Raw genomic sequence first — 25,250 nt, forward strand, 5'->3', positions numbered from 1 at the left:
TCTCCTCCAAAAAAAGAACTCAGTTAATTGTGAATTGCTTACGCCAGGTGAGACAGAATTGGTGTCTACCCTTCTTACCTGACATAAGCAACTCTGAATTAACTGGGAGTTTCTTTTTATAAACACCATGCAGCCTTCTTTTTTTTTTTTTTCTTTGTGGTTAATTACTTCCTTGGGAGGTTTGCTTTTATAGTTCCCATAACAAGGCCATTATTGTCTTTAGCATAATCACTGCCTCATTTGCTTTTGTGCCCTGCCTTTAGACTGCTTTGTCTCTGCCAGTCAGGGGGGATCCTGAATTGTGCCTGGTGGGCAGCCCTTAGGACTGGGGACCCTGTGAGCCTCTTTTAGCCCCATCACTACAGGAATTTGGTTTTGGCCGGGTGGGAGCTGGGATCAGGGGTAGGGCTGGTGGGGAGGGAGGTGGGTAATGCAGGGTATGCTGGGGAGATGGTCCCCCAGACTTTCCTCTCTTCCCTCTGTGCAGCATTCCAGCCATTTGTTATACTTTCAGCTGCTGACACCAGGAACAGGGAAGGGAGCCAGGAGAGCATCTCCTTTCTGGAAGTAGAAGCTGATCTGTAAGCAACCGCTGTGCTCAGTGAAATCGCCAGGGAGGCAGAAGGAAAAACAGTGAATCTTACCAGCAAAAGTCGTGCGATTCTGACTTGGAAAAAAAAATGCATTATGTAGTTATGCCTTAACTTGTTAAAAAATGAATTAAAGTGCTTTCTCTTTTGGCTCTGTTTCAGGAGAGAGAAAATGAATGAATGGGAGCTCTGTAAACCACATCAGGTCTGTAAACTGTTTTGATTGTGTATTCCTATCAGTGTGTGTACATCTGTTTATTTACAAATTACATACAGGCACAATGGCAATCATAAATTATGGAAACTGCAAAATATCCATTAAGAGGATGAGAACAAATAAAAATAGAGTATCTAATACTCTCATCCACCACCCTGATGGATTGCACCCTGCTCTGGACATCACTGAAAGGACCTGTTGGGACCAGGAAGGCAGTGATTGACTTTGGCTTGGTCATTCATATTCCTAGGTTTCAATGGCTGGTCCAAGGTGGCACTAAATACATTTTTGTTAAATCAAATGATTGGACTCATGGATCTTCTTACACTCTGAAACAACTTCTGCTCCTAGTGAATTCTGACCAGTTAGTAATTTTGGTGGGGGTGGATAACACACCTGTACTAAAGTCTAGGGAACATTCCACAGTATTCTTAGGAGAACAGGTGGCCCACAGGCTAAGCCAACCTCATTTAGCCCCAGAAACTTAGCACTCCATCAGGAAGTAACATGGGGAAATTCAGCTCAGAGGTTTAGAATTGGGGACAGAAAACTATTCCTGTAAAGGGCCAGAGAATAAATATTTTAGGCTTTGATGGCCAAGTGGTTTTTGTTGTGACTCCACTCTGAAATGGAGAGTGAAAGCAGCCCTAGACCAAACATAAACAAATGGGCATGGTTATATTCCAATAAATGGAGAGGTGTGGGTTAAGGGGTACAAAGTGTCACTGATGCAAGATAAAGACATTCTGGAGATCTACCACATAGCATAGTGTCTATAGCTAACAAAGTAGTGTATACTCAAAATTTGCTAAGAGGGTAGATCTCACATTGAAATGTTCTTACCACATAAACTTCTAAAACCAAAAAGTCACCCCACAACAATAATCACAAAGAGAGCAGTGTGGCAGGCTATGTCTCAGCAACAGCTGAACAGGCAGGCTTCCCTGACAACTGTTTTGGCACTGAATGAATGATTAGGTTAAATATTATAGGCGGAAAGAGCCAGCGCCCTTACACAAAGGCTGGAATGTAACAAAAGCCCACCAAGAGTCTTGCCTAGGCCTTTCCTGGGCCTTGAACCTTCACGAGATAATGAAGGAATTCTTACATTCCTCGTACCAGGACCCGTTTAGGATTAAACAAGTTTTATTGGGAGTCTAAAGGAACTCCCCAGACCTCCACACCTTAGCTGGAGACAAGATAAGGGTTATCACCCCTGGCATCAGGACCCATCTAGATTAAGCAAATTTACTGAGGCTCTGGAAGAAGCTCTCCAGGACCCAAACCTTAGTTATAGATTAGATGGAATCAATCACTTGTGTCTTCAGATGAATACACTTACACATAGACACATAGCTTAGAAGGTATATATGCACTGGAAAACTTTGTAATTTTGTGTTGGCCTGTGAATGATCTCTGGCCTTCTCCCTGTACCTGGGAGAGTTTATTTCTGGTTACTTCCCCAGTTTGTCTGCATCTTGTTATTGAACCTTGAAAACAAGCAGCCCGACCCTTGGTTCAGTCAGTAGGAAGAAACTTTGGGAGGTGACAGACATGTTTATGGCCTTGATGGTGGTGATGGCCTCCCAAAGTGCTGGGATTACAGGCGTGCGCCACCATACCCGGCCATATACACAGCTTTTATATGTTGATTATACCTCAATAAAGCTGTTTAAAAATTTATAAACATCAAAATTTGAATTCACATAATTTACACACCATCAAATATTGTTCTTTTTATGATTTTTTCCCCCCAGCCATTAAAAATGTTAAAACTATTTTTAGCTTACAGGCCAGGATTGGTCCATGGACCATAGTTTGCTGACAACTAGTTAGAACAGACACTTTGGAGCCTCAGTTGGGTTTGGGTCTCAATTTTACTAATGGTGGTTGGATTATCTCGAAAAAGTTACTTAATCACTCTTCAGGCCTTGGTTTCCTCATCTGTAAAGTGACATCTCAAAGGGCTGTGAGGATGAAGGCAGCAGGCATTGCTTATGACAGCCTAGTGTGGTAGGCATAGATTGTCATCCTCATTGTCACCGACTGTTGTCCCCAGCCCTGAAAGGTCTGGCAGGACTGGTCACCCTGAAGGCAGTGCCAGGGTCCAGCCACCTTTATGTGGCAATGGACACTTGGGAATTCTGAGCCAGCATCAACCCCCAGTGCCTCCAGCTGGTGTCTCCCAGAGATCCCCCCTGGCATAAGGATACCTGTTCTCTGCTGCATTTGCTTCAAAGAAAATGTTACAACAACATTTGACAATAGTGCGGGGAGGTCTTTCAGAAGAAAAATGACTCATGACAAAAGCATGGACAACGCTCTGATCTTAGGGGCTGGGAATGAGAAGACGCGTGCTCACCTCCCTCATTATCCTTGTTATCAGCACAGGAAGTTTCCATGGCAACGTTGCATCCGGGCCCTCTCCAGCCGGTCTGGCAGACACACTGCCAGCTGTTCTGACCCAGTGTGCATCTCCCGTTACCGTTGCACAAGTCAGGGCAGCCATCTGGTTGGAGAAATGGAGAGGATGAGAAGGAGGGACGTGAGGCTGCGCTGGGGAAGCAGGGGAGCCATGCAGAGGGGAGCAAGGCCGCAGGGCAGCCGCTGGGCCAGCCTCACAGTGGGGCCCGCGCCTGCCTTCCACAGAGTCAAGGGAGCAGGCAACGCATGCAGTAGCAAGACAGAGTGGGGTCGCAGATGCAGGGGATCCCCAGTGACAACTGACCTAGGTCAGAGGCAACCTTCCCAAAGCGGGGAGTTCAATGCACATCCCAGACAACTAAACCAGTGCTGAGCTGACAACCAGACTAGCTAGGCTGTGATTTCCAGCCAATAGCTCAGGATCGATGCTACTGAAAAGAAGCTTTTCTTTCTTTCTTTTTTTCTTTTTTTAAGAAGTGCTCTTCCGTAGAAGAGAAAAAATTCCCTATCAACCCAGGATGGAGGCAAAGTACCCGCCATCTTTCAGAGTTTTAAATACATATTTACATAGGATTATCATGAGCTTCTCATGACCGAAAACTGGATGGTTCTGCTGAGCTATTTTCATATGCTTGTACAGGTAATACTTAGTTTTAAGGGGCACTTAAAGATGTTGGCTGCTTATCACTCAACCTATTTATGGCACGATTTGAAAATACTGCAGGATTCGAAGGCTGTGGAGGGTATAGATGCTGGGTGCCATGAATCGGGGAAAGATAGAAGAAAAAAATATATGTGCTTGCGGGAAGGGTGGTGGGGTAGGAGTAGTTCTTATTTTGTGGATTTCTTTTCCTTTATTGGGGTGTGTGTGTGTGTGTGTGTGTGTGTGAGCATGCGCTCACGTGCCTGTGCAGAATCAGCTGCCTGTGTAATTTTCTAATTACTCCAGGACCCAAAACAATTGCAGCCAGCACTCTCCTGATCTGAGTTTGGACAAAGGGAGTCTGGGGGAGGAAAGTGGAGAAAGGAGGTGCACTAAAGAGAGAGGGGAAAGGTCCCACTAGCAGAGCCTCCGTGACTCTTTATAACAGGTAGGAGAGAAGCAGAGAACTACTAGGATGTGGCCACACTCACAAAACCTTCATGCTGGCAAGAATTCCTAGACATCTTCTCATTTTTCTTTCTTTTCACAGCTTTATTGGGGCGTAATTTATACACCATAAAATTCACCTGGTTTAAGTGTACAATGCAATGACTTCTAGTAAATTTGCAGAGTTGTGCACTGGGATATGTTTTCTTACTTAATTTAAATATACCCCAATGACCATTAATTTAATTTTCCCCAGAAAGTAATTTCCTCAAATATCTATCTCGAATCCTATCTCTACCTCTGCCACCATCTCTGTTTCCATCTTTTTCTACGCCTATTTTTAAACTACATAAAGTGCAGGCTGGATTGGGCCATGGCGGAGGATAAAAAGCTTTGTAATGATGGAAGTAATTGATTTGAAACCTTCCTGGCCCAAATCTTGTGAATCAAAAGCATGCATCTCCCCTATTCCTCTCTCCAGTGTTCCAGAGGCCTTCACCTAGCATATTCCTTCTTTTCTCTTGAGTACCCCTTATGAGAATGCTGATAAACCTAGTATGTGCATATGGCACTGGTGGGAATTTGAGATAGGATCTCACTCTATCACTCAGGCTGGAGTGCAGTGGCATGATCATAGCTCACCGCCACTTTGAACTCCTGGGCTTGAGTGATCCTCCTGCCTCAGCCTCCTGAGTAGGTAGGACTGCAAGTGTGTGCCACCAAGCCCAGCAATTTTTTTCTTTTTAATTTTTAGTAGAGATGGGATCTTGCTATGTTGCCCAGGTTAGTCTTGAACTCCTGGCCTCAAATGATCCTGCAGCCTCGGCCTCCCAAAGTGCTAGGATTACAGGCATGAGGCATTGTGTCTGGCCGGTGGTGGGAATTTAAAGGCATCTTCCTAAGAAGTAAGGTCTCAAGGGTATGCAATTAAGTTTTACTTCTTTAAGAAGAGGAGTTTCACTCTTCAGTGTTTGCTGCCTCTCATCCTTTCCAGAAGGTGGTATTGGATTGGGATCTGGGTGAGGAGTGATGCAACAGAGGAGACCTATGTGGGGCACTCCCTAGGGAAGCTGAGCTGTCTTGAGAGGGCAAACAAGGAGACTCTTACCAGGGAAACAGTTTTCTTTTGTTGCACAGCCTGGCGCTAAGTCCAGCAGGCAAGTAAATCACCAGTGTGGGCACACCTGGAGAAAGCTTGTTTGGTCTACACACCTCTCCTCACAAAGCCCAGATTCACATTTCCATGCTTTTCCTGACTGTGGCCCTGCCTGGAAAACCCCTGTTCACTTCCTACCGTGAGAGGGTATGTGGAGGGAAAGCCATCCCCAGTTGCAGAGAAATGCCACAAACATTTCTGCAGGAACAAAATGAGCTCAGTAGGAAAAGCCCAAGGGACATTTCACAGATTCTCAAGGAAAAGAGAATTTCTTCAACCTCCAGCTACCTTCAGCTTTAACAATTTCTACTGGTAGAGTTTTGGGGAACGGATCACAGAAAATACACTAAATGACAGACCTATCAACATTTGCTCAGCATGGTATCTATTTGGCGGAGCTTTGTTATTTAGCTACTTTGAGGTCTCATGTCTGACTAAATTCATGTCCAATGTGTCAACAGAAGCCTCATTGTATAGGAAACCCACGTCCGCTACATCAGATTTAAATCTGCAAAAAACACTAGCGTGTCAGTCAGAGATACGCACCCAAAATACATATATTTCTAGATTGAATGAGGCTTTTTTTTTTTTAACCCCTTCTCTTTCTCTCTTGCTTCCTCCCCACCCTTCCCCTGCTGACCAACTGAAGTGAAATAAACAGACCACAGTAGCAGGTTTTCTCCACATCACATGAGGAAGATGAAAACATGAGCAGTAGGAAGCTGGCAAATCTCTGAGAAGTTTCAGGGTAGCTGGGAATTAATGGACGGGACTTAGCTTTTAGCTTGAAGAGGAAGAAAACAGCCCTGGTAGGTGCACGGCGTTGCTAGGCAACCCCAAGCTAACTAACCCCAGCACAAGTTCATTCTACCGGTGGCCTTCTGAGGAGGTGATCCTTTGTGTTTGTAAAGTGCAAAGCCAGCTTCTGCTTAAGGAAAAACAAAACCTAGGAAGTAATTAGTCTGGAGGGCAAAACAGGTATGAGGTAGAGGCGTTTCTCTGGAGAGGATGCTATAACTGAAGTTGGATTGCGCTTATACTGCGGCATCCAAGTATAAGCTTATACTGGGGCATCCAGGAAGTCTCCTATAGGAAGTCTTCTGGATTTCAGGCTGGTACTGCCTGTCTCCACGACCACTAATATAAAGCCCCTTAAAGCATACCTGTTTGGTTCCTCTTTTATGGAGCTAGAGAGAGCTGGCTGCCTGGAGACTGCAGGTTCTATCATGACCCTATACCAGTGGTTCTCAACAAAGGCAATTCTGTACCCCTATTTCTCTCCAGAAAACATTTGGCATTGTCTGGACACTTTTTATTTTTTATTTTTATTTTTTGAGATGGAGTCTCACCTTTTGCCCAGGCTGGAGTGCAGTGGTGCAATCTTGGCTCACTGCAGCCTCCACCTCTCAGGTTCAAATGATTCTCCTGCCTCAGCCTCCTCAGTAGCTGGGACTACAGGTGCATGCCACCACATCCAACTGATTTTTTTTCTATATATATACATATATATATACACACACACAAACAACGACTATATATATATGTGTGAATATATATATATATGTGAATATATATATATATATATATGTGAATATATATATATATATATATATTTTTTTTTTTTTAGTAGGGATGGGGTTTCACCATGTTGGCCAGGCTGGTCTTGAACTCCTGACCTCAAGTGATCTGCCTGCCTTGGCCTCCCAAAGTGTTGGGATTACAGCACTCCAGTCATGAGCCACCGTGCCCAGTCTGGAGACATTTTTTGATTGCCACAATTTGAGGAGGGTGCTACTGGCATCTCGTGGGTAGAGGCCAGTGATGCTGCTAAACATCTTACAATGCACAGGACAGGTCCCACAGTGAAGAATGATACAGCCCCAAATGTTAACTGTGCTAAGGTTGAGAAACCTAGCCCTAGACATAAACCTCCATGAGATCCAAGATTTGGTTGTTTGCTGTTGAATCCCAGAGCTTGGCCTGGTTTTAGGCATGTAGAAGGTGCTCGAATGGATTAAAAACAATCAGTGCGTGCTATATCTTTTCTGTCTGCCTGCCTTGTATCTATAAACTCTTCTGAGGGTCATGAGAAGATAATAGAAACTTCCTCTCTAAGATCAAAAGTCCTCTTCCCACAGAGAATTTTCAAGGACACCAGTGATATGAATGGACTAGTTCTGTCATATTCCAACCTATATAGAGAGAGGTGATGTGGAAATTTGGGATTTAAAAAAACCTACTTTGGGAGGCCGAGGTGGGTGGATCACCTGAGGTCCGTAGTTCGAGACCAGCCTGGCCAAAATGGTGAAACCCCATCTCTACTAAAAATACAAAAATTAGCTGGGTGTGGTGGCAGGTGCCTGTAATCCCAGCAACACAGGAGGCTGAGGCTGGGGAATCACTTGAACTCAGAAGGCAGAGGCTGCAATGAGTCAAAACGGTGCTATTGCACTCTAGTCTGGGCGACAGAGTGAGACTCGGTCTCAAAAAAAGGAAACAACAACAACAAAAACAACCCACACCCTTATATTCTGATGGCCCCTAAATCTTCAATTCCAGTCTTCTGACCTCTAGACCTGAACTCCAACTTGCATCTCAACATAGCCATCTGTTCCCCACCTGTACACTCATAAGCATCTCAAACTCAAAGGAATTCTGACTCTTTACCTTTCCTCCCCACAAACTCTGACCCCTTGAGCAGTGCATGGCACATCCAGGTATCTACCCCATTGCCCACCACTGAAACGTTGGAGGCATTCTTAATTATTCCCCTCCTCTCCTGCATTCTCGTCTCTTCTATCTAATTCCAACCAAGTTCTGCCTAATTTTCCTATAAACTGCAAGAACTCCTATCTGTCCTTCTTCCTAAATATCTTGGAATCTGTGCTCCACTTCCACCCCCACTGCTACCACATTAACCCCAGCCACCCTCATCTTTGGTGCAGATGCTTGTCAAAACCTCCTAACTGGTCTCCCTGCCTCCACCTCTCACATTCTGGACACTGCTGGAAACACTTCAGTAGCTTTCCATTGACCCATGGGTAAAGTCTGAAGTCCTTAACTGGGCTTGCTGACTTCATATGAACTGGCTCTTACCACATCAGCCTATCTCAATATCCCTTTAGCCTTTGGTTAGACTTAAGCCACTTGGCCTTTCCTTTTCACTTTTCTCACCTCCCTAACTTCAATACATCCTTCAAATCCCCACTTGGAAGTCATCTCCTCCTGGAAGCTTTTCCAAAGCTCCCAAGCTCATGCCAGCAGCACTGGTCATGGCATCTTTATCCTTTCCTTTATGTGGTACTATCCGCCCCACTGTATCACAATTGGCTGGTACCTCCTTGATGCTTGCTAGGCCATGTAGCAGCCCTCCCTTAAGACATTTTACTGTCACCTGCTGGAAAAGTGCCATAATAAATGTACTCATTGTCATTACCTACATTTTGAATGGTGCCCCTCTTGTGAACTGAACAGCTGCCCCAGGCGCTCCTGCTATGGTGTAAAACTGTCAGGGAGGGACCATGTCTAGATTGCTCTTGGAGTGCCACTACTTAATAAGTACTTGGGGGAAATGATGAATGAGTAACTCTGGCTGAATCCAATGGCTTTGGCAGAGTGGAAACGAAAGAGTTTCCAAGACTCTACACATAAAATTCCAACCACTAGAAAAAAAAATCTGTCCACACAGTTACCAGGTAGGCAGGCTTTTTGCCTTAACAAAAATTAGGCATGAACAAAATAATGTCTACAGCACGGTAAAAAGGGAAGCATAAATGCACTTGAAGAAAGCTATAATTACCATAAAAGGCTTTTCTAAAAAAGCATCAAGAAATGTTCTGCCATGTGCAGCAATTTAAAGGTAGAAATAAGTGGCTAATACTGCATGAGGGGTACGAAGAGAGAAACAGGATTTTAATATTCAACATCAAGCATGCCTAAGAAAAGCATAAAGGGCAATACCCTATCCAGATGGAAACGCAAGTAAAAGCATAAAACAGGCTGCATGGAAATGCAGACAGATGACAGGGAAAGCCAGGGAAGTGAGATGTCCCTGCTTGCTTCAAGAGACCATCAGGAAAGCACCTACACCCTAAGTTAAACTGAGGTGAAAAAAAAGAGTGTTTTGTTGTTGTTGTTGTTTTGTTTTTCTTTTTAAATTTCAACTATGGGGAAAACCATTATTTTTTTTATTTTTTATTTTTTTTTATTTTTTAAAATTTCAACGATGGGGAAAACCTTAGCCTGGTTTGGAGTCAGAGTTCTGGGACTGGAATCTGCATGTCTCTCTTGCTGTCTGTGTGAGCGTGGACTGGTAGATCCACCTCTCTGAGCCTCAGCCTGTTTGTAAAACTGTGTATTTTACTAGTTAATCTTATTTATTTTCTCTTCCAATAGAATACAGCTTCCAGAAAGGCAGAAAGTTTTGCCTCTTTTGTTCACTGAGATATTCTCAGGGTCTAGAAGAATGGTTGGCACACAACAGACATTCAAGAAATATGTGCTGATCGAATAATTTAGGGATGGTCACAAGACTGTACTTGCTATTTTTTTTTTTTAAACAGATGCCAGAGGTATTAAATGGAATGATAAAGCTAAAGATTTCAACCGAGCTTGGCGCATTCTAAGTGCTCAGTAGAGAATGGCACTCATTGTCAGTGTCTACATAGTTGTTATGACAGATAATGTAATTAGTGGTAAGCTTTCCCTTTAGGGCATAGCCTGAAGTGGAGGTCATTTCTCTTTGCCTCACTCTGAGATCAGGGAAAAAAACAAGAACCTATCCTTTTTCAAGTTAAAAAATGGTTCATCAAGTGTCCTCCGTGTGTGATTGTGTCACAGCCTAAGAAATCCTCAGTCTCCCAATGACCACCAGCCAAAACTCCAGCAATACCACATCGGACTGGCTGAGTGAGAAGAAAATCCACTGAAGCTAAGGGTAATTATGAGGTGTGGAGGACACGAAGGTAGACTACATGGGGGCCCTTTCTCTTCGGAAGAATTGTGCTTTTGAATATTAATTTAATTAGGGACCCCCCTCCACCAACTGTTTTAAATATCGCCATTTTTTTTTCTCCTGGAGCTGTGCGTTGTTGGAATTAAAGAGCACACACACACTGGAAATTATTTAATAATAGAGTCTGCCATTACATTCCAGAGTTCTTTGTAGTTGAAAATAGCTGAGGTGTCGGAGATTGGGGATCACCAGGGATTCAGGTAGCCATTTATACTGAACAGCAGTGGCAAATGCTCAGACAATTAATCTGATGCTTCAAGGCGCTCTGGGGGAAAATGTCCAACTAATTTTGGAAGACTGGCTGCCAAAGAATCACCCTGGTCTCTGGTCTCTGGTCTCTGGAAAACGGCAGAGCTTGTCCCTCTTGCTCACCCATGTGTGCGGGAGGGAGCTGTGCGGAGACTCTGTTTCTAGGCACAAATTGGCGTGAACACGCAGCTGTGAACCTGCATGTCCACAGCTGACTCTGCTTTGTTAGAAAAGATGTGGCAAATTGAGAGAGACAAATGTTCCTCTTTGTTTCAACGGTGTCTGTATGTCTTTAAGGGTTTGTGTAGATGCAAGTATGGGGGACACTGGGCTGGGCTGGGGTGTTGGGAGGCCAGTGATCCTTTCCATGGTCTATTGCCTGGGTTTTGCTCCTAAGGCAGAAATCCCTCCCCACAACCCCAACAGCAGCAGAAACAGCAGAGCTTCCATGAGGTGATATAAATTTGCCTCTAGCTGTCTAGGCTGCACGTTTTCTGGATGCACCTGGATTGTCACTGATCAGCATCATTTCTGTCTGCATAGGACAAGGAAGGCAGTAGGCTCAGCCTTGGCTGCAGAAAAATGATGAACTTGTGAAAACAGTAAAAACAATCCTTTGACATTTGAATAAAGAGGAGAAAGGGGCCAGGCGCGGTAGCTCACGTCTGTAATCCCAGCATTTTGGGAGGCTGAGGCAGGTGGATCACCTGAGGTCAGGAGTTTGAGACCAGCATGGCCAACGTGGTGAAACCCCATCTCTACTAAAAAGACAAAAATTAGCTGAGCGTGGTGGCAGGCACCTATAATCCCAGCTACTCAGGAGGCTGAGGCAGGAGAATTGCTTGAACCTGGGGAGTGGAGGTTGCAGCAGTGAGTTGAGATCTCACCACTTCACTCTAGCCTGGGCGAAAGAGTGAGACTTTGTCTCAAAAAAAAAAAAAAAAGGAGAAAGGAAGATGTATCTTACTTTTTGGTGTTCTGATGTTTCAAGCTCTTATCAATATTTTTTTTTTAAAGTAGGTGATCATGTGAGGAAATGAGGAAATGGAGAATTTAGGCAAGAGTAACTAAAACAGCTCTTCTTGGGAGGGAAACCCCATGTCAGTTACTCAGTGAATTCAAACTGAATTGTTATCACCCAGTTGCACTGGAGTCCAGCCCGGCCTGTGCTTTCCTTTATCTCCCTGGAACATTACCTTTGCGAGTTATGGAGGTGAATAGCACCGTGTTGCGAAAACGCATCCTAACTCTTGCCATGGCCCCGCTGAACATCCTCCGGGAGTTTCTCCCATTGCTTTGGATTGGAGCAGTGCTTCTCAAAGTGTGGTCCTGGGACCAGCAGCAGCATCTCCTGGGAACTTGTTAGACATACACATTCTTGAGCTCCATCCTGGACCTACTGAATCAGAACCTCTGGGGATGGGGCCCAGCTGTCTGCATTTATAACAAGCCCTTGGGATCCAGATGCCTGCTCAGTGTGAAAGCCTCTGCTTTAGGATTAAGTCCCAAACCCCTAAAAGTGCCTCAAAAGCCCTGCATTATCTGACCCTGCCCATTTCTCTCTTCTCATGTCACATCTGTCTCTGCTCTCTGTAGCCTGGATTCTTCTTGTGGACTTTTCCAGATGTGTCTCTCTGAACTACGCTCCCTGCACCCACTTTGGCTAAAGCCATTCACCTTGTGCTCAGCTGGCCTTTGTTTAGGAATGGCTTTCGTGGCTTCCAGCTCAGGGTTCCTGCCCCACTGCATGCTTGTGCTTTTAGAGCACCACCCTCCCCTTCTCTGTAGCGCTCATCGTAATTCTAATGAACCCTTTGTTTAAAGCAATGGGTCTTAACTGGGCCGCACTTTCACATCACCTGGGAGCCTTGAAAAACTCCCATGTTAAACTGCATCCCAATTAAATCACAGTCTCTGAGGATGCGACCCAGACATCAGTTTCTTTCCTTTTTTTAAAGCTACCTAGGTGATTCCTATGTGCAATGGATGATGAGAGCAAGTGGTTCAATGTCCACCTTCCTGGAAGCCTCCAAACCCCTCAAGTGTAAAGGCTTTGGCTCAGTTGTTCATGGCTGTTTTTCTAATTCTCACCTTACAGCATTAAATATATCTGTTGAATGAATACATTAAAAAAACCCAAAAAAACAAAAAAAACAAAACAAAACAAAAAACCCAAACCGTGCTTTGTTTCATTGCTGCTTCACTGTGTTCTGGATTCAGCAGCCAGGTACAAGGAAAAGCTTCCCACAGGCCACACCCCAAGCCTCTGGAAGGATGACACTTCTCTGAGCAAAAGAAGCAGCTGGTTGCAGCCCAGGGTTCAAAACCAAGCTGATGACAGGGGTTGTTTATGAATGTGGATATGGGTCTGTGCCTTTCAACTTGTAAGAAGCAGATACCTCTGGACTGGAAGAGGCAGACTAGGGCACCCAGTGAGTAGAAGAGAAGGCATGTTGGTAGCTTAGGAGGGTGACAAGCATTACACAAAGGCAGGGGTAACAATAATAAGAGAATCCAGTGGTTTAATTTGGTTTTTGGAGGAGAATCAAGTTGTTGTACCTTGTGCAGCTTATTCCCACAGCTGTCCAGCAAATAATGAATGTGGTACCTACCAGTATGGAAATAGGGACAAAGCGCGACTTTGATTTCTTATTTGTTATTTTTAACCATCCAATTTCTACACCCACTGAGCATCTTTATAGCCACAGGAGGGTCATAAAAATACAAATAACACCAAGGAGGCCTGTGGGCATGGACTTGTTACTTCTGCAGGGTTGACAGCTCTCTTTTAACTAGTGTAAAATCAGGCCAACCATAAATTGCCATTTTGTTGTTGTTGTTGTTGCTCTTAGTGTAACTTCAGGAAATGTAAGGAAATCACTAAATGTTTCTAATAGATCTTAAGAGAGCTAGGCAAAGAATCTGCCCCAGGATGAAATTCTGGATTTTAGAAAGCTCTTTATATAATAGCCACAAAAATAGCAAACCCTCACAGGGACATTTCTCTATGCGGCACTTTTAGATCCCCTTCATGCATTAGCTCATTTAATCATCACAACCACCCTATGGTGTAGGTACTACTATTATTCCTGCTTTATAGGTGAGGAAATGGAGGCAGGGAGAAGTTAGGTAATTTGGCCAAAGTAGCAGGGTGGGTTCGTGGTGGAGCCAGGATTTGACACCAGCCAATGGCTCTACAGTTCCTGTTCTCAACTAGGGTGACCAACCATCCCAATTTGCCCTGGATGGTCCAAATTTTTGCACTGAAAATCTTGTGTCCCAGGAGGCAGCCTGGGAGCACTGGTCATCATTGAAAACAGGGAGTGAGGACTGGGCTCTTTTCATTGGCTGTCCTGGAGGCAGAGGTGGGGACAGAGATGAAACCCCCAAGGGCAAGAAAGAGGGTGCAGACTTTTATACCAAGTCACTTGTTTTGGTATGTTAGGGCTTCCAACAGATTCTGCTGTCTCCCGGGACCACTGCGTCAGGTCACCTCAGTCACCATGTGGCAGTACTTGGAATAGTGAAGGCAGTGGCTCTGAATCTGGGCAGCCCGGGTTCAAACCTTGGCTTCACCCTTTGGCTGCATGATCTTGGGCAAAAATCATAAACTTTTCAATTCCTTAGTTTCTCCATTTGCAAAACCAGAGCAATAGAAGTACCTACCTCAGAGGGTTGGTGAAGTTTAAATGAAAGAATCCATGATGCATGGCACATAATAAATATTCTACAACAGATACCTATTATTATTTTTATTGTTGTTGTTTATTAAAAGTGTCCTCCAATGGTGGCAGAAAGGTCTGTGCATGGTTTAGGAAAGCCTTTGATTTGCACTTGAATTGGTTATGAGGAGAGACTGAATGCTAGTATTTAAAATAGGACCAGTGTAGTCAGTACAGCAAAGCCCCCGAAAGGTGCCCTCCAAAGACTTAAATGAAAATGAGAAACATGAGGTAATTTCCTGAGAGTTACATGAGTAAGATCTGTACATAATGCATGTGACAAGTTATCAATAGAATTCCCCTTAAAACGCAAGAGGTGTGTGAGGTGACACTATTGAGGATTGCAGAGTTTAGAAATCTCAACCAGGCTCAAAAAAACATGCCCACAGAAAGGGGTGGTCTGCCTGGGGTGTGGAGAGGGAGCTGGTGGAGCAAGAGAGAGCCAGGGTCAGTTCAGGGATGAGGGTGTCCATCTCGACAGAGGGGAGGGAAGCAACAGCACCTGCCATTTGTCCATGTTCAGCAATTCACATCCTTGTTATTTCACTGAGCCATTTCAAGGATGTTATGAAGTACATATTATTATCATCATTTGTGGCTGAAAAAGCTGAAGCTCAGAGAAGTTAATTAACTTTCCCAGGGTCATAATCACTGCAAGTGGTAAAGGGAGGGTGTGAATCCTGGCCTGTCCAACTCTCAGCCCATGCACTTTGCGCCCCCCTAGCCACGTAGGACTGTACAGGGAGGAGGCAGTCTCAGAATATCATATTACTTGCTTTGATTTCTTGTTCCCCAAGCAATCTTCTGCTTTTAACTTCATTTCCCATATAGATTTCCCTTTAGGGAGAGAATATACTGAGCAGGAGATGTGGAGTTTCCTCACTGTGAATTATTGAATGGCCATTTCAGGTTTAGATGGAATTTGGGTAGTATGAGGGAGTTAGTCTAGAGCCTGATCCACTCTGTTAACAGAAACAAAATGAGATTTCTAAAGCTGAGAATAGGATCCACGAGCATCCTGCTTGGGGAAGCCCCTGCATGGCGTCCTGCCTGAGTGGTGGGGTGGTCTCCCTGTCAAGAGTGCTGGCTTCTGTCTCCTGCCCTGTCCCTAATCCTTGATGAGTTCGGTGTGTGTAAATCAGGGGACAAATGGACCTCCAAGGGAGAAATACCAATCCCATATCAAACATTTACCAGGTGATTAGAATATGCTGATTTCTGCCATATACCCATGAGTTTATTCTTTTATTCATTCACTAATTATTTATCGAGCATCTATTATGCACCGGGTGGTTTCTAGACATTGAATGGTGGTCAATGAGAGAGACAAGTTTTGTTCTTAAAGATCTTACATTCTACAGGGAGGAGGCCCACAATAAACAATGAAAATTACTATGGTATGTCAGATGGTAATAATTGCTATAGGGAAATGTAGGGGGAGGGGACCACAAGGGGGTTGTGTGTGATGGAGGTCACTGTCTTATACAGGGTGGTCAGAGAAGCCCTTGATGATAAGTTGTTTGAGCAAAAAACCTAAAGAAGGGGAGGAAGCAAATCATGCCAATATTTGGGAGACAGTAGTGCAGGCAGAGGAAACTGCGGGTACAGAATCCCTAGGCATGAGAGTGCTTGGGGTGTTGGAAGGACAGAGAGGTGGCCTGTGTGGCTGTAGCAGAGTGAGTGAGGACCTCATAGTAGGACCTCATAGTCCACTGTAAGGATATTGCTTTTATTCTTAATGGAAAAGTCACTGGAAGGTTTTGAGCAGAGGAGTGGTCTGATCTGACATGAGTTTTTAAAGGCTCCCTTTGTGTCGAGTGAGAAGCAGACAGAGGATAGGGCCAGGGCCAGGGCAGAATCTGGAAGACTGACCAGTAGGGACCCATCAGGACCATCTGGGTAAGGCAGGGTGGAGGCTTGAGGCTTGAGGCTTGGGCAGGGCACAAATTTGTCCTGCTCTGTGACTCTATGTGGCACCACTAATGCTAGATGTACTTATGTTTCCCTACACATGCCTCGGAAGGGGAAGGCTTTAGAGACACAAAAGCAGACGATTAAACATACAGTCTATAAACAGCACTCCCCACCAACTACCCCTGTTGATGCAGCAAACCAGACTCCTCGGTTGGAACTAGCAGGCAGATGAGGTTGCAGAAGCTGGGTTTTGCGAGGATTCTGCTCTCCTCTCCAAGTTGCTTTTTCATACTAAAAATAACATGTGGAGATGAAGGGAAAGGGTGACAGGGGAGCATCGTGCTGCATCAGGACAGACATGACTGAGAGTGGAGAAGCAGAGAGAACCATCGAGTCACAGCAGCTCTATCTGCAAGGTCAGGACAGACAACCTATATGAATAGCTCCAGCAAATGAATGCCTCGCCTTTCTTAACACAGCAACTTCAGACCTCAAGGCTGCATTCATTTGGCCAGCTTCATCTAATTCTTGGCAATAGGGTCTCTTTGAACCACCCAAGCATGCTCCCATGTTATTACTCCTGGTCTTTTAATTCCTTTGTGTTCTCTTTAACCCTATAGGCCAGCTTGACCCACCTGAATGGGACACTCAGACATGCTTAAAAAGCTTGTGCTATCTATCTATCTATCTATCTATCTATCTATCTATCTATCTATCTATCTATCTATCTTATATATTTATATTTATTTATTAATCTGTCAGACATTCCTTACCAAAAATCTGTCTACATCCTATGAAGATGTGGTCACAAAACAGTAAGTGTCAAATGACCTGATAGAGGAGCCCATATTTTATATTGTTTTATGGCACTTTTTACCTTGTACAGAAGCAATAAAACATTCCAGTTTCTCCCCTGCTTCTTCACTTTTTTTTCTTTCCTCTAGCTGGCACGGTGTTTCCCCTGCCCACCTTTAGTCATGAATCTAAAGCCATCTATCACTTACCCATCCCATCCACGTGGCCAAGGGAACCCCAAATTATTGTGCACATATCCTGCTCTCTGAAACTTTCTTTTAAACTGTTTTTAGCTGATCAAGGACTTGGTGGGGAAGCCACTGATCATTACAGGGTCTTTATTTACAAATATTGCAGTAGTTCTGATCAGGAGGTACATTCATGTGTGGCACAGTATGAGAAATAAGAGACTTTTGTTTCTTGAAAGCTTGTAGAATGGTATTCAGAATTCCAACAATCTGGCCTATGCTTTCGTTAGGTGCCACTCTTCAATTTTGCATAATGAGTGTGCCCTTAGGAAGGCAAGAGCTTCTCCTTGGAAATCCTCTCATTTACAGAGAAAGAAAAATCCCTCCTTTCAAATACATCTTACACATGCAAAACAGCAGTCTGTTTCTGCTAAGTCACATTCTAGCTAAATGGATAATTGAATGGTGAATGGGAGCTGGTACTCAGCTGCTAACCTGCAGAGTTTCCACACATACACACTCCCAAACCGCAGCAGAGCAATTCCCAGGAGGCAGAAAGCATGACTGATTTTTCCAATAAAGCTACAAAAATCGATAATCCTCGTGGATGGAATGCTTGCATCTCTAACCATCTCAGAGTTTCATCTTCCTCTGCTATTCCTTCCAAACAAACCTCTGTCTTTACTTGGCACATGTTCCCGATTCCATACCACCAGCATTTAGCCTGAGTTCTATTCCAGTTCTGCTGAACGTACCTTTTAGAGGCCCTGCAATGCGTCTTGATTTAGGGATGCTTGGGTTTTATGTGGCTCTGGGAAATGTTGCTTAGCTTTTCCGGAGCTCCAATAAGTTCTGATGTATGGCTGTGCATGCCTGCTTGATTAATGGCACATGCGAGGACTTGGAACTTTCAGAGGTCACCCCATGTGTACTGAATAATACAGTGCAGAACCAAAAATATCCTTGGATGAGAATCCTAGCTGCACACAAAAGCAATGGCATTGCCTGCTTTAGTTGACATTGCTGGAGACTCAGTGCTTCTAAGGAAATTCACTTCCCCCAAACAGATAATTTCAAGATAAAATTAGAATCATTTTGGTTTCTTGGCTGTTTCTATGTATAGTGCCATAGGTACAGGATAAGTAGAAGACTGGGAAAGCTAGGAAGCTGCAATGTTTATTTCTGACAGGACTTCCAAGTTCAGGATAGCCAGGCCATGGTGTGAAGCAAATTAAACATCCGTGCAAAATATGCTACCGTGTGCAATGCTGTGGTTGAGAATTTAAATGCACCAAAGTCAAGAGATTCGAAATGATGGTTCCCACAGCAACTATAACTCAGTTCTCTGGTGAATATAAAATTAACTTTATTGCAAAACATGCTGTTCAATTTACGCCTTAATCTAGTCATGGCAGAGTTACAGTTGCTGTGAGAACGCTAACTCTGAATTGTTTTGAATAATTAATTTAATGAAAAGTTGGTGGAAATGTGAACTCTGATAGAAAGTCAACTTAAATTTAGGGAAGTTGGCCAACTATGCCTATGCAGAGTAGCAGTGAGTCATTTTTGGAATCGGAGATTATTTAGTGTACTCTTTGGCCTGGGGGGCACTGGTAAAGTGAAAAGGGAATTGTCCTCCATCACCAATGACACACTCCTGCAGAGGATGGTTTTCCCGACAGGTGAGGGGGGGATGCCCATATTCTCTGATTTAATTGCTGGACTCCCAAGAAACCCCCTTGCAACTACTTGTGGGCAAAGTGCAATGATTAAGCCTGGCTTCTGTCAAGTCAACCTGGATTTAGCACTCACCAGACCCTCTCATGGACAGATAAGCCTTTCACACATTGCTTAACCTCTCTGAGCCAGTTTTCTCACCTGTGAAATGATGATGCTAATAGTATTCACCTCACAAAACTGACATGAGGATTAGAAGAGAGGAGGCATGCTGAGAACTTAGCACTGGGACCAGCCAGTTCTGTGATAAGTACTTAATAATGTTAGCTGGGATTTTCTGAAAAGGGAATTCAGTAAATCAGTAAATTAAAAACATGCACCAAATCAATTATTTGGCCTGCCTGGTTATTTCAGTCCAAACTGATTTGGTATAAGATGAGCCAGCAGGCAGGCGTGATAAAGACAGAAGCATGAGTTGGCAGAGTCTCCTAAGAAACAGTGTCTTCCCTGAGGATGCTTGAGGCCACTTCTGTTGAAGCTCTAGAAATGAATCAATCTATCATCTCTTCTACCAGGTTAATATTTCTCAATTTTTTTTCATTATATCCTATCCTAGAAACCTTTTTAGACCTTTTCCCTCCTAATTCCTCTCCCTTAATGCCAAAGACATGCTACATAGCTGTTTATGTCATATGCACACGTTTTATATATAAAAAGAGTAAGAATTTCACCCACCCCTAGAACTATTTTTCACTCTGTTGGGGGTGATATTATCCCCACTGCAAATTATGCACTAGGTCACAGGCAGATAAATCCCTTGTTCAAGCCTGAATCCTCCAAAACTCAAGAGAATCCTTTATTTACTTGGTGAGCCCCTTGGCTACTCCTTCGAATTCAGCTCTTGACTCCCTAAAAATGGGCTATTCTAGCACCTAAGAAGCACAGTATTTTTGAAGCTAACTCGTAGTGGATTCATACAATTCCCTCCCCAACTATTTTTAGATGCAATGTGGTTTTTCATTTTCTCTATCTTAAATGACTTGGGCAGTAAAGGGTGGGTGGTGAGGGCTCACACACAGGGAATCTCAAGCCAGCCAGCACTTACTGAGCATCTACTATATTCCAGGCTTCAAGGCAGGGGATAATTTAGGACTTTTCTGAATAGTATGTTTTGCTGCCAGGCGCCACGTTTGGCCCATCCAAAGGAGTTGCCTCTGTCAGAGACCACGTTTCTTGGGAAGTATTGTCAGGATTTTAAGAGAAAAGGGTAAAGCCACAGCCTGGGAGGAAAAACAAAGTAAAAGGCAGTGCCCCCAGCCATGTGTGTCTCTAGGTTCTAAAGCTATTCTCAGCTTGGCTTTCACTACCTTCTTTATGTATCAGCCTCACGCTGCTTTCGGGGCCTCTGTCCTATCACCTCAAAGCCTTGGCTTGAAGCTTTTTACCTTGCTGTGATCAGTATCAGCAACATTTTAATGTCTCCTAAAAGACATAACTTTATAACACTGAAATTGTTTGTTTTAATGGTTGCATTACTGTTCAGAAAGTATTTTAAAGTTGTATTACTTAGCATAACCCCATCTCACTGGTGATGGAAGCACAAATTTAAATGCCAAGGTAAAGCCATCCCAGGAGCACTGAGATCAGTTAGACATGACTTACAGTGACCTGTTGGTCCAGCCGGCTACACTTAGCTAAACTAGAATTTCACCTCTGCATCTTCTGAAGCCTCAGCAGAGCTGAAAGTAGAAACTCTAGTGGCTGAAATCCCTAATGATCAGCACCTCTGTCTACTTGGGCCTCCCTGAGTTTCACTTTCTAGTTTCAGGAGTTAATTTAACCTGATGGCTAGTTCAGCCTGGTGGGCTTGAATGGGCATTCTTTCTCTGGGATGTCTGTAAACCATGCAACCTGAACTCTTTTGGTTTTACTGGAGTTGGCAGCACTGGGGAGATGTGTCTTCTCTGACTTTTTAGAATTTTTGGAATATATGCACCTGAGGCTACTAAGACAGAGATGTCTCCAGTACAGTGCTCTATTCGCTCCAAAGTAGAAATGTTTGTGTATGTGTGTGAAAAATACAAAGTATGATTGATTCGTCTGATGCTTTGAGAGGCACGATGAATGAAGATACAGAGAAGCCTCAACTGGCCTTTGAAAGTCTGTACAGTTTTCATTCTGCATAGCCAAGTGGAAAGCACAAGTTGATTTCTCCCAAGGCAACAAAAATAAAAATTGATTTCTCCCTATATACTTAGGTATATAAAGAAATGGCTTTTTAAATCTATATACCTTTTAAATATTCAATATTGGTTTTGATCTACTGGGAAGAGCTGAAACATCATTCTTGATTCTAGATGCTTAATCAGTTCCTCATTCCAATTAGATCAAGAGACATTTCCCAAACTTTTCTGCTGGATCTTTAAGGTCTCATCCCTGGGAAAGGCAGTTTCCTCTGGCTCTAAAGAAGCATGTTCTGATTTGTGGGATCAGATGGGAAGCTGGTAGATAAGTCAGCCTTTGTAGTTCCAATGCCAATAAGTCTAGTTATCTCTCCAACACATGCATTTAAAATGGCCAGGTGTTTCCCTGGTTTTGCATCTGCCTCTGAAGGATGTTTATGGCATGCCTGCATGCAGAGAATGTGAACGATTACAGTAGAATATCATGCTGGGAACTGTTCCCAGAAATCAGTAGCCTGATCTGAGACAAGTTAGAAGGAAAAGCAAGGCAGTCTAGAAAATGCAGAATACTTGTGTTGTGCTGTCCTGTCCTGGGAAAAAGATCAACAGGTTTACACTGCTGAACTGGAGTCTTCTCTCTGGGTCATGCCTGCAAAGCCCAAGGAATTCCTCTGAGTAGAGCAGGACATAGAGCACATATGTCCATCAAGCAGAGGGGAAGGCATAGCCCAGGGGGACTATGTGGCAAAGCTCTTGAACCCAGTCATAGAGGGGAAAACGATGACTCTGGAGGAGCCCCAGTCACTGATGCTCAGTCCAACTTTCTCGGGTGTTCTATCCAAGGCAACTCAGAGAAGATTCTTGTTCCTGGCCTCCACTGCACAGCTCTGGCCTTTATCTCTATTTTACATGGCCACTCCTATGAACCTGCAGGAGCCTGAGAGAGGGCTGTAATCTAGCTCTGTAAGGGAAAGACTTCACAGTTGTAATTCTATAAGCATAAGGAAGGGAAAGGGACACAGGGTTCCCAAACAGCACAAATTATTAGGCACTGTTAGCACAATACAGGTATACAGAATCCTGAAGATACCATTTGAAATTTTTAGGTTTTAAACACTTGCAAAAGCAGCATTTCAGAGCATGGCATTAGACCAATGACCAATGCAGAGACATGTTGTAATAGATGTGGATGTACTGGGCTGGGCATGCTAAGAAGTCAGGTGGGCGCACACACACGCATGCACACACAGACGTGTATACACTCATACACACAACAGGAATTAGTCACTGGCTCGGCTTGCTGGTATTTGTTGTTGAGATTTGGGGCTTAGCTGTCATTTGGAGCAGATGGAAGGAAGATAAGAAGCTGAAAAGGGTGGCAAGGGAGGCATTAGTGGGAAATCCTGCCCATGCTTCTTGAATGCTGTATTTGCCAATGGTGTAGATGCTGGATTTAAGCCAATGAGTCCACCTAGCTGCTTTGTGTAAAATACTTTCTGCTGCTGCTCATTGTGTTTGGGGGCAATGGCTACCTGCCTGCTTCACAGGCTTGCTGTGAGGTTGACTGAGGCAACACAAAGTCTTTTGAGCTCCTTGGAGAAAATTCACCATGCAAGTGCAAAATATCACCATCGTATCATGGTAATGAGACTCCCACCAGCTTAAACCAGTCACCAAGGAGAGATGGGGCATCAAACAAGAGAAGCCAAAGCTGTTCCAGTCTCAATCCAGGCAAATGATGCTTCCTCACTCAATACTAATCCTGCCCTGGAGGTAGATGTCAGTAGTCATAGATGGGTGGTCCATTTGGCCCCCAATCTTGTTTGAATGGCCTGCACAACATTTTAATACATTTTTAGTTGCTTGCCAGCATTTGAAAATTGGGAGACCATGCATAACAATCCCAATATCTGGCCTCTACTGAAAAACTGGAAATTTTGGGAAGACTAGGCTTGCATTTCTACATGGCCATGTTCAGCTGGAGCTGGGTCATGTCTGCTCTCCATAGATGGGACATTCACTTTCCAGTTTGTCACCACTTCCTGGCCTCTTACACCCTGTTCAATGCACTTACTTTACGCCATTCTCGCCTACCCCATGTATGGGAATTTGAGTTTACAACTCTTTCTAGAGGCTCTTCCCTTCCTCTCCTTCCCTGAGCCAACACAGATCCTTAATTCATAGTGCCCTCAGTATCCAAATGGAGACGCAGTCCCCTGACAGGGGAAAGGCCTGCCCAACCACCTCCTACTAAGGGGAAATGGGAAGAGAACTGGTTTTTCACACTTACAGTTTGCTCATCTGCTAACAGATGGAGGGCATGTAGACCCCAGACATGTTAGCATGGATGATGTGTGTGGCTTTCTTATTGATGTTTAGAACACCATGTTCTTAAAACCAGCAATTGGATCCTAAGTGGGCCATTTCCATATCCCTTCCTGCTTTCCTCCCACTCCCTGTGCTCCCTTCTGAATGGAATAGAAACCAGGTGTTCCAAGGAGCTTGTATTGGACAGTGAAATAGGAGGAGAGCCACGAGCACCTGTGTGGACACATGAGGTGTGGCACCCTTGGCTTCTCTTTCTGGAATTTTGGGCCCTTTGGGAAATTTTAGGTTGTCTAATATCTCTACAATTTTCTTAACCATTCACTCTGTGAAGACACATTTGGGAAACTACAGTAAAGATATGAAAGTGTGGTAATAATTTTTAAGCTAACACTTACAGAGTAGCAAGCATATGTTAAGTGCTCTCCATCAGTGAAATCCTCAATACAGTAGGTCGTAGGTATTATTTATTATTCCCAATTTACAGATGGGAAAAACTGAGGCTTATTGAAGACACATAGCTTGTCAAAGGTCACCCAACTTGCAAGCGATGGAAGGTGGATTTGAAGGCAGTCCTGTTTGATCCCAAATCTCAGGCATTTAATTCTTTCGCTATATAATTCCCCATGCTCCCTCAAACTTGGAATGCATAAAACCAGCCATAGTCAAGCATTGACAAAGAATGTTAATAGCAAAGAGAAAAGATGTTACATTCTATAAACACAACGTGGGAGATGATTGAGAGTTTGGAGGGGGTTGTGTATTATGCATTCTAAACTGCTTAATTCTGGGTAGACTGTTGTCTGTGCTAGGCTTCTCTCTAGGATGTGGTAACATTTCCTGTATCAGACCTCTGGGCAGGGATTCTCTAAATGGTAGGGGTCCTGACTGAGTATAAACTGGGATTCAGAGACTGGCTGAGCTTAAAGAACTTGTAAGCATCCTCTACTACCCTGGGTTGAGAGCCTGTCTGAGGGTGAGGAGAGGTGAGGATACAAAAAGGACTCTGGTGTCTGTTCGACAGCTCAGACCTGGGACAAAACCTTGATGTATGGGAGAGCCACTATTGGCAAAAAGTGAAGTTTGTCTTCTCAAAGGAACTTTGGACCAGCTGACAAAGCTGGGGAATGTGGTGTTCTCTCCTTTACTGTGTAAACACAGCAGGACTTCAGTAGTGTGAGCACCCAATGGTGCTGCTGGCACGGGAGACCACATCCTTGGCATGGACCCTGGCAGCAGGGGCAGTGCTGTAGGAGTCCCTGTAAGTGTATTTCTCAGGCAGCAGGTTTCAATGAAGGGATCAGGCTTGTAAAATCAGATTGGGTTAAATATGAGCATGTGAGACACGCTTGGAAACTTCTAGAGGCCCTTGGGGTGAAAGTGCGGAGTGAGCTTTGCAGTTGGGATGAGCCATGAAATTGGTGAGGTGATGTCAATGACTCCTTATTTGTGGGACACGCTTGTAGGGCGTAGGGTGATTTGGGTCCTATCTGTCTTGGGATAGCATCGTGAAGGGCTGGAGTGTGTCTCTGTTCTATCTTGAAAACTTCTCGTGTCACCTACCAGTTTCATTTTGACTCTTACCCCAGCTCAGTCGGAATATACAAACATCTTTGTTTGGAAAACGGATAGTTGATCTTCTCAACTGACACTTGTTGGTCAAGGGGAGTCAACCACATCATCAGTGATCTGAGAACAGAAAGTAA

The 25,250-nt window shown here is 44.1% G+C and overlaps 1 protein-coding gene and 1 long non-coding RNA gene across 7 annotated transcripts in view; one reads left to right on the forward strand and one right to left on the reverse strand.

Moving 5' to 3' along the window:
- TENM2 (teneurin transmembrane protein 2) overlaps positions 1-25,250 on the reverse strand; it is a 1,303,382-nt gene that overhangs the window by 96,832 nt on the left and 1,181,300 nt on the right. For all 6 annotated transcript variants that reach the window (XM_050794625.1, XM_050794624.1, XM_050794626.1 and 3 more), the window contains one exon: positions 3,170-3,316. In XM_050794625.1, coding sequence (XP_050650582.1) covers positions 3,170-3,316 — 147 coding nt within the window. The remainder of the gene's footprint in view (positions 1-3,169; positions 3,317-25,250) is intronic.
- The window catches only part of LOC126957141 (uncharacterized), an 83,224-nt gene continuing 58,502 nt past the window's right edge, over positions 529-25,250 (forward strand). Inside the window, exon 1 of the long non-coding RNA XR_007726667.1 lies at positions 529-795. This is a non-coding gene — a long non-coding RNA (uncharacterized LOC126957141). The remainder of the gene's footprint in view (positions 796-25,250) is intronic.

Source organism: Macaca thibetana, chromosome 6, assembly GCF_024542745.1.
Source record: "Macaca thibetana thibetana isolate TM-01 chromosome 6, ASM2454274v1, whole genome shotgun sequence".
NCBI classification, from domain to species: domain Eukaryota; kingdom Metazoa; phylum Chordata; class Mammalia; order Primates; family Cercopithecidae; genus Macaca; species Macaca thibetana.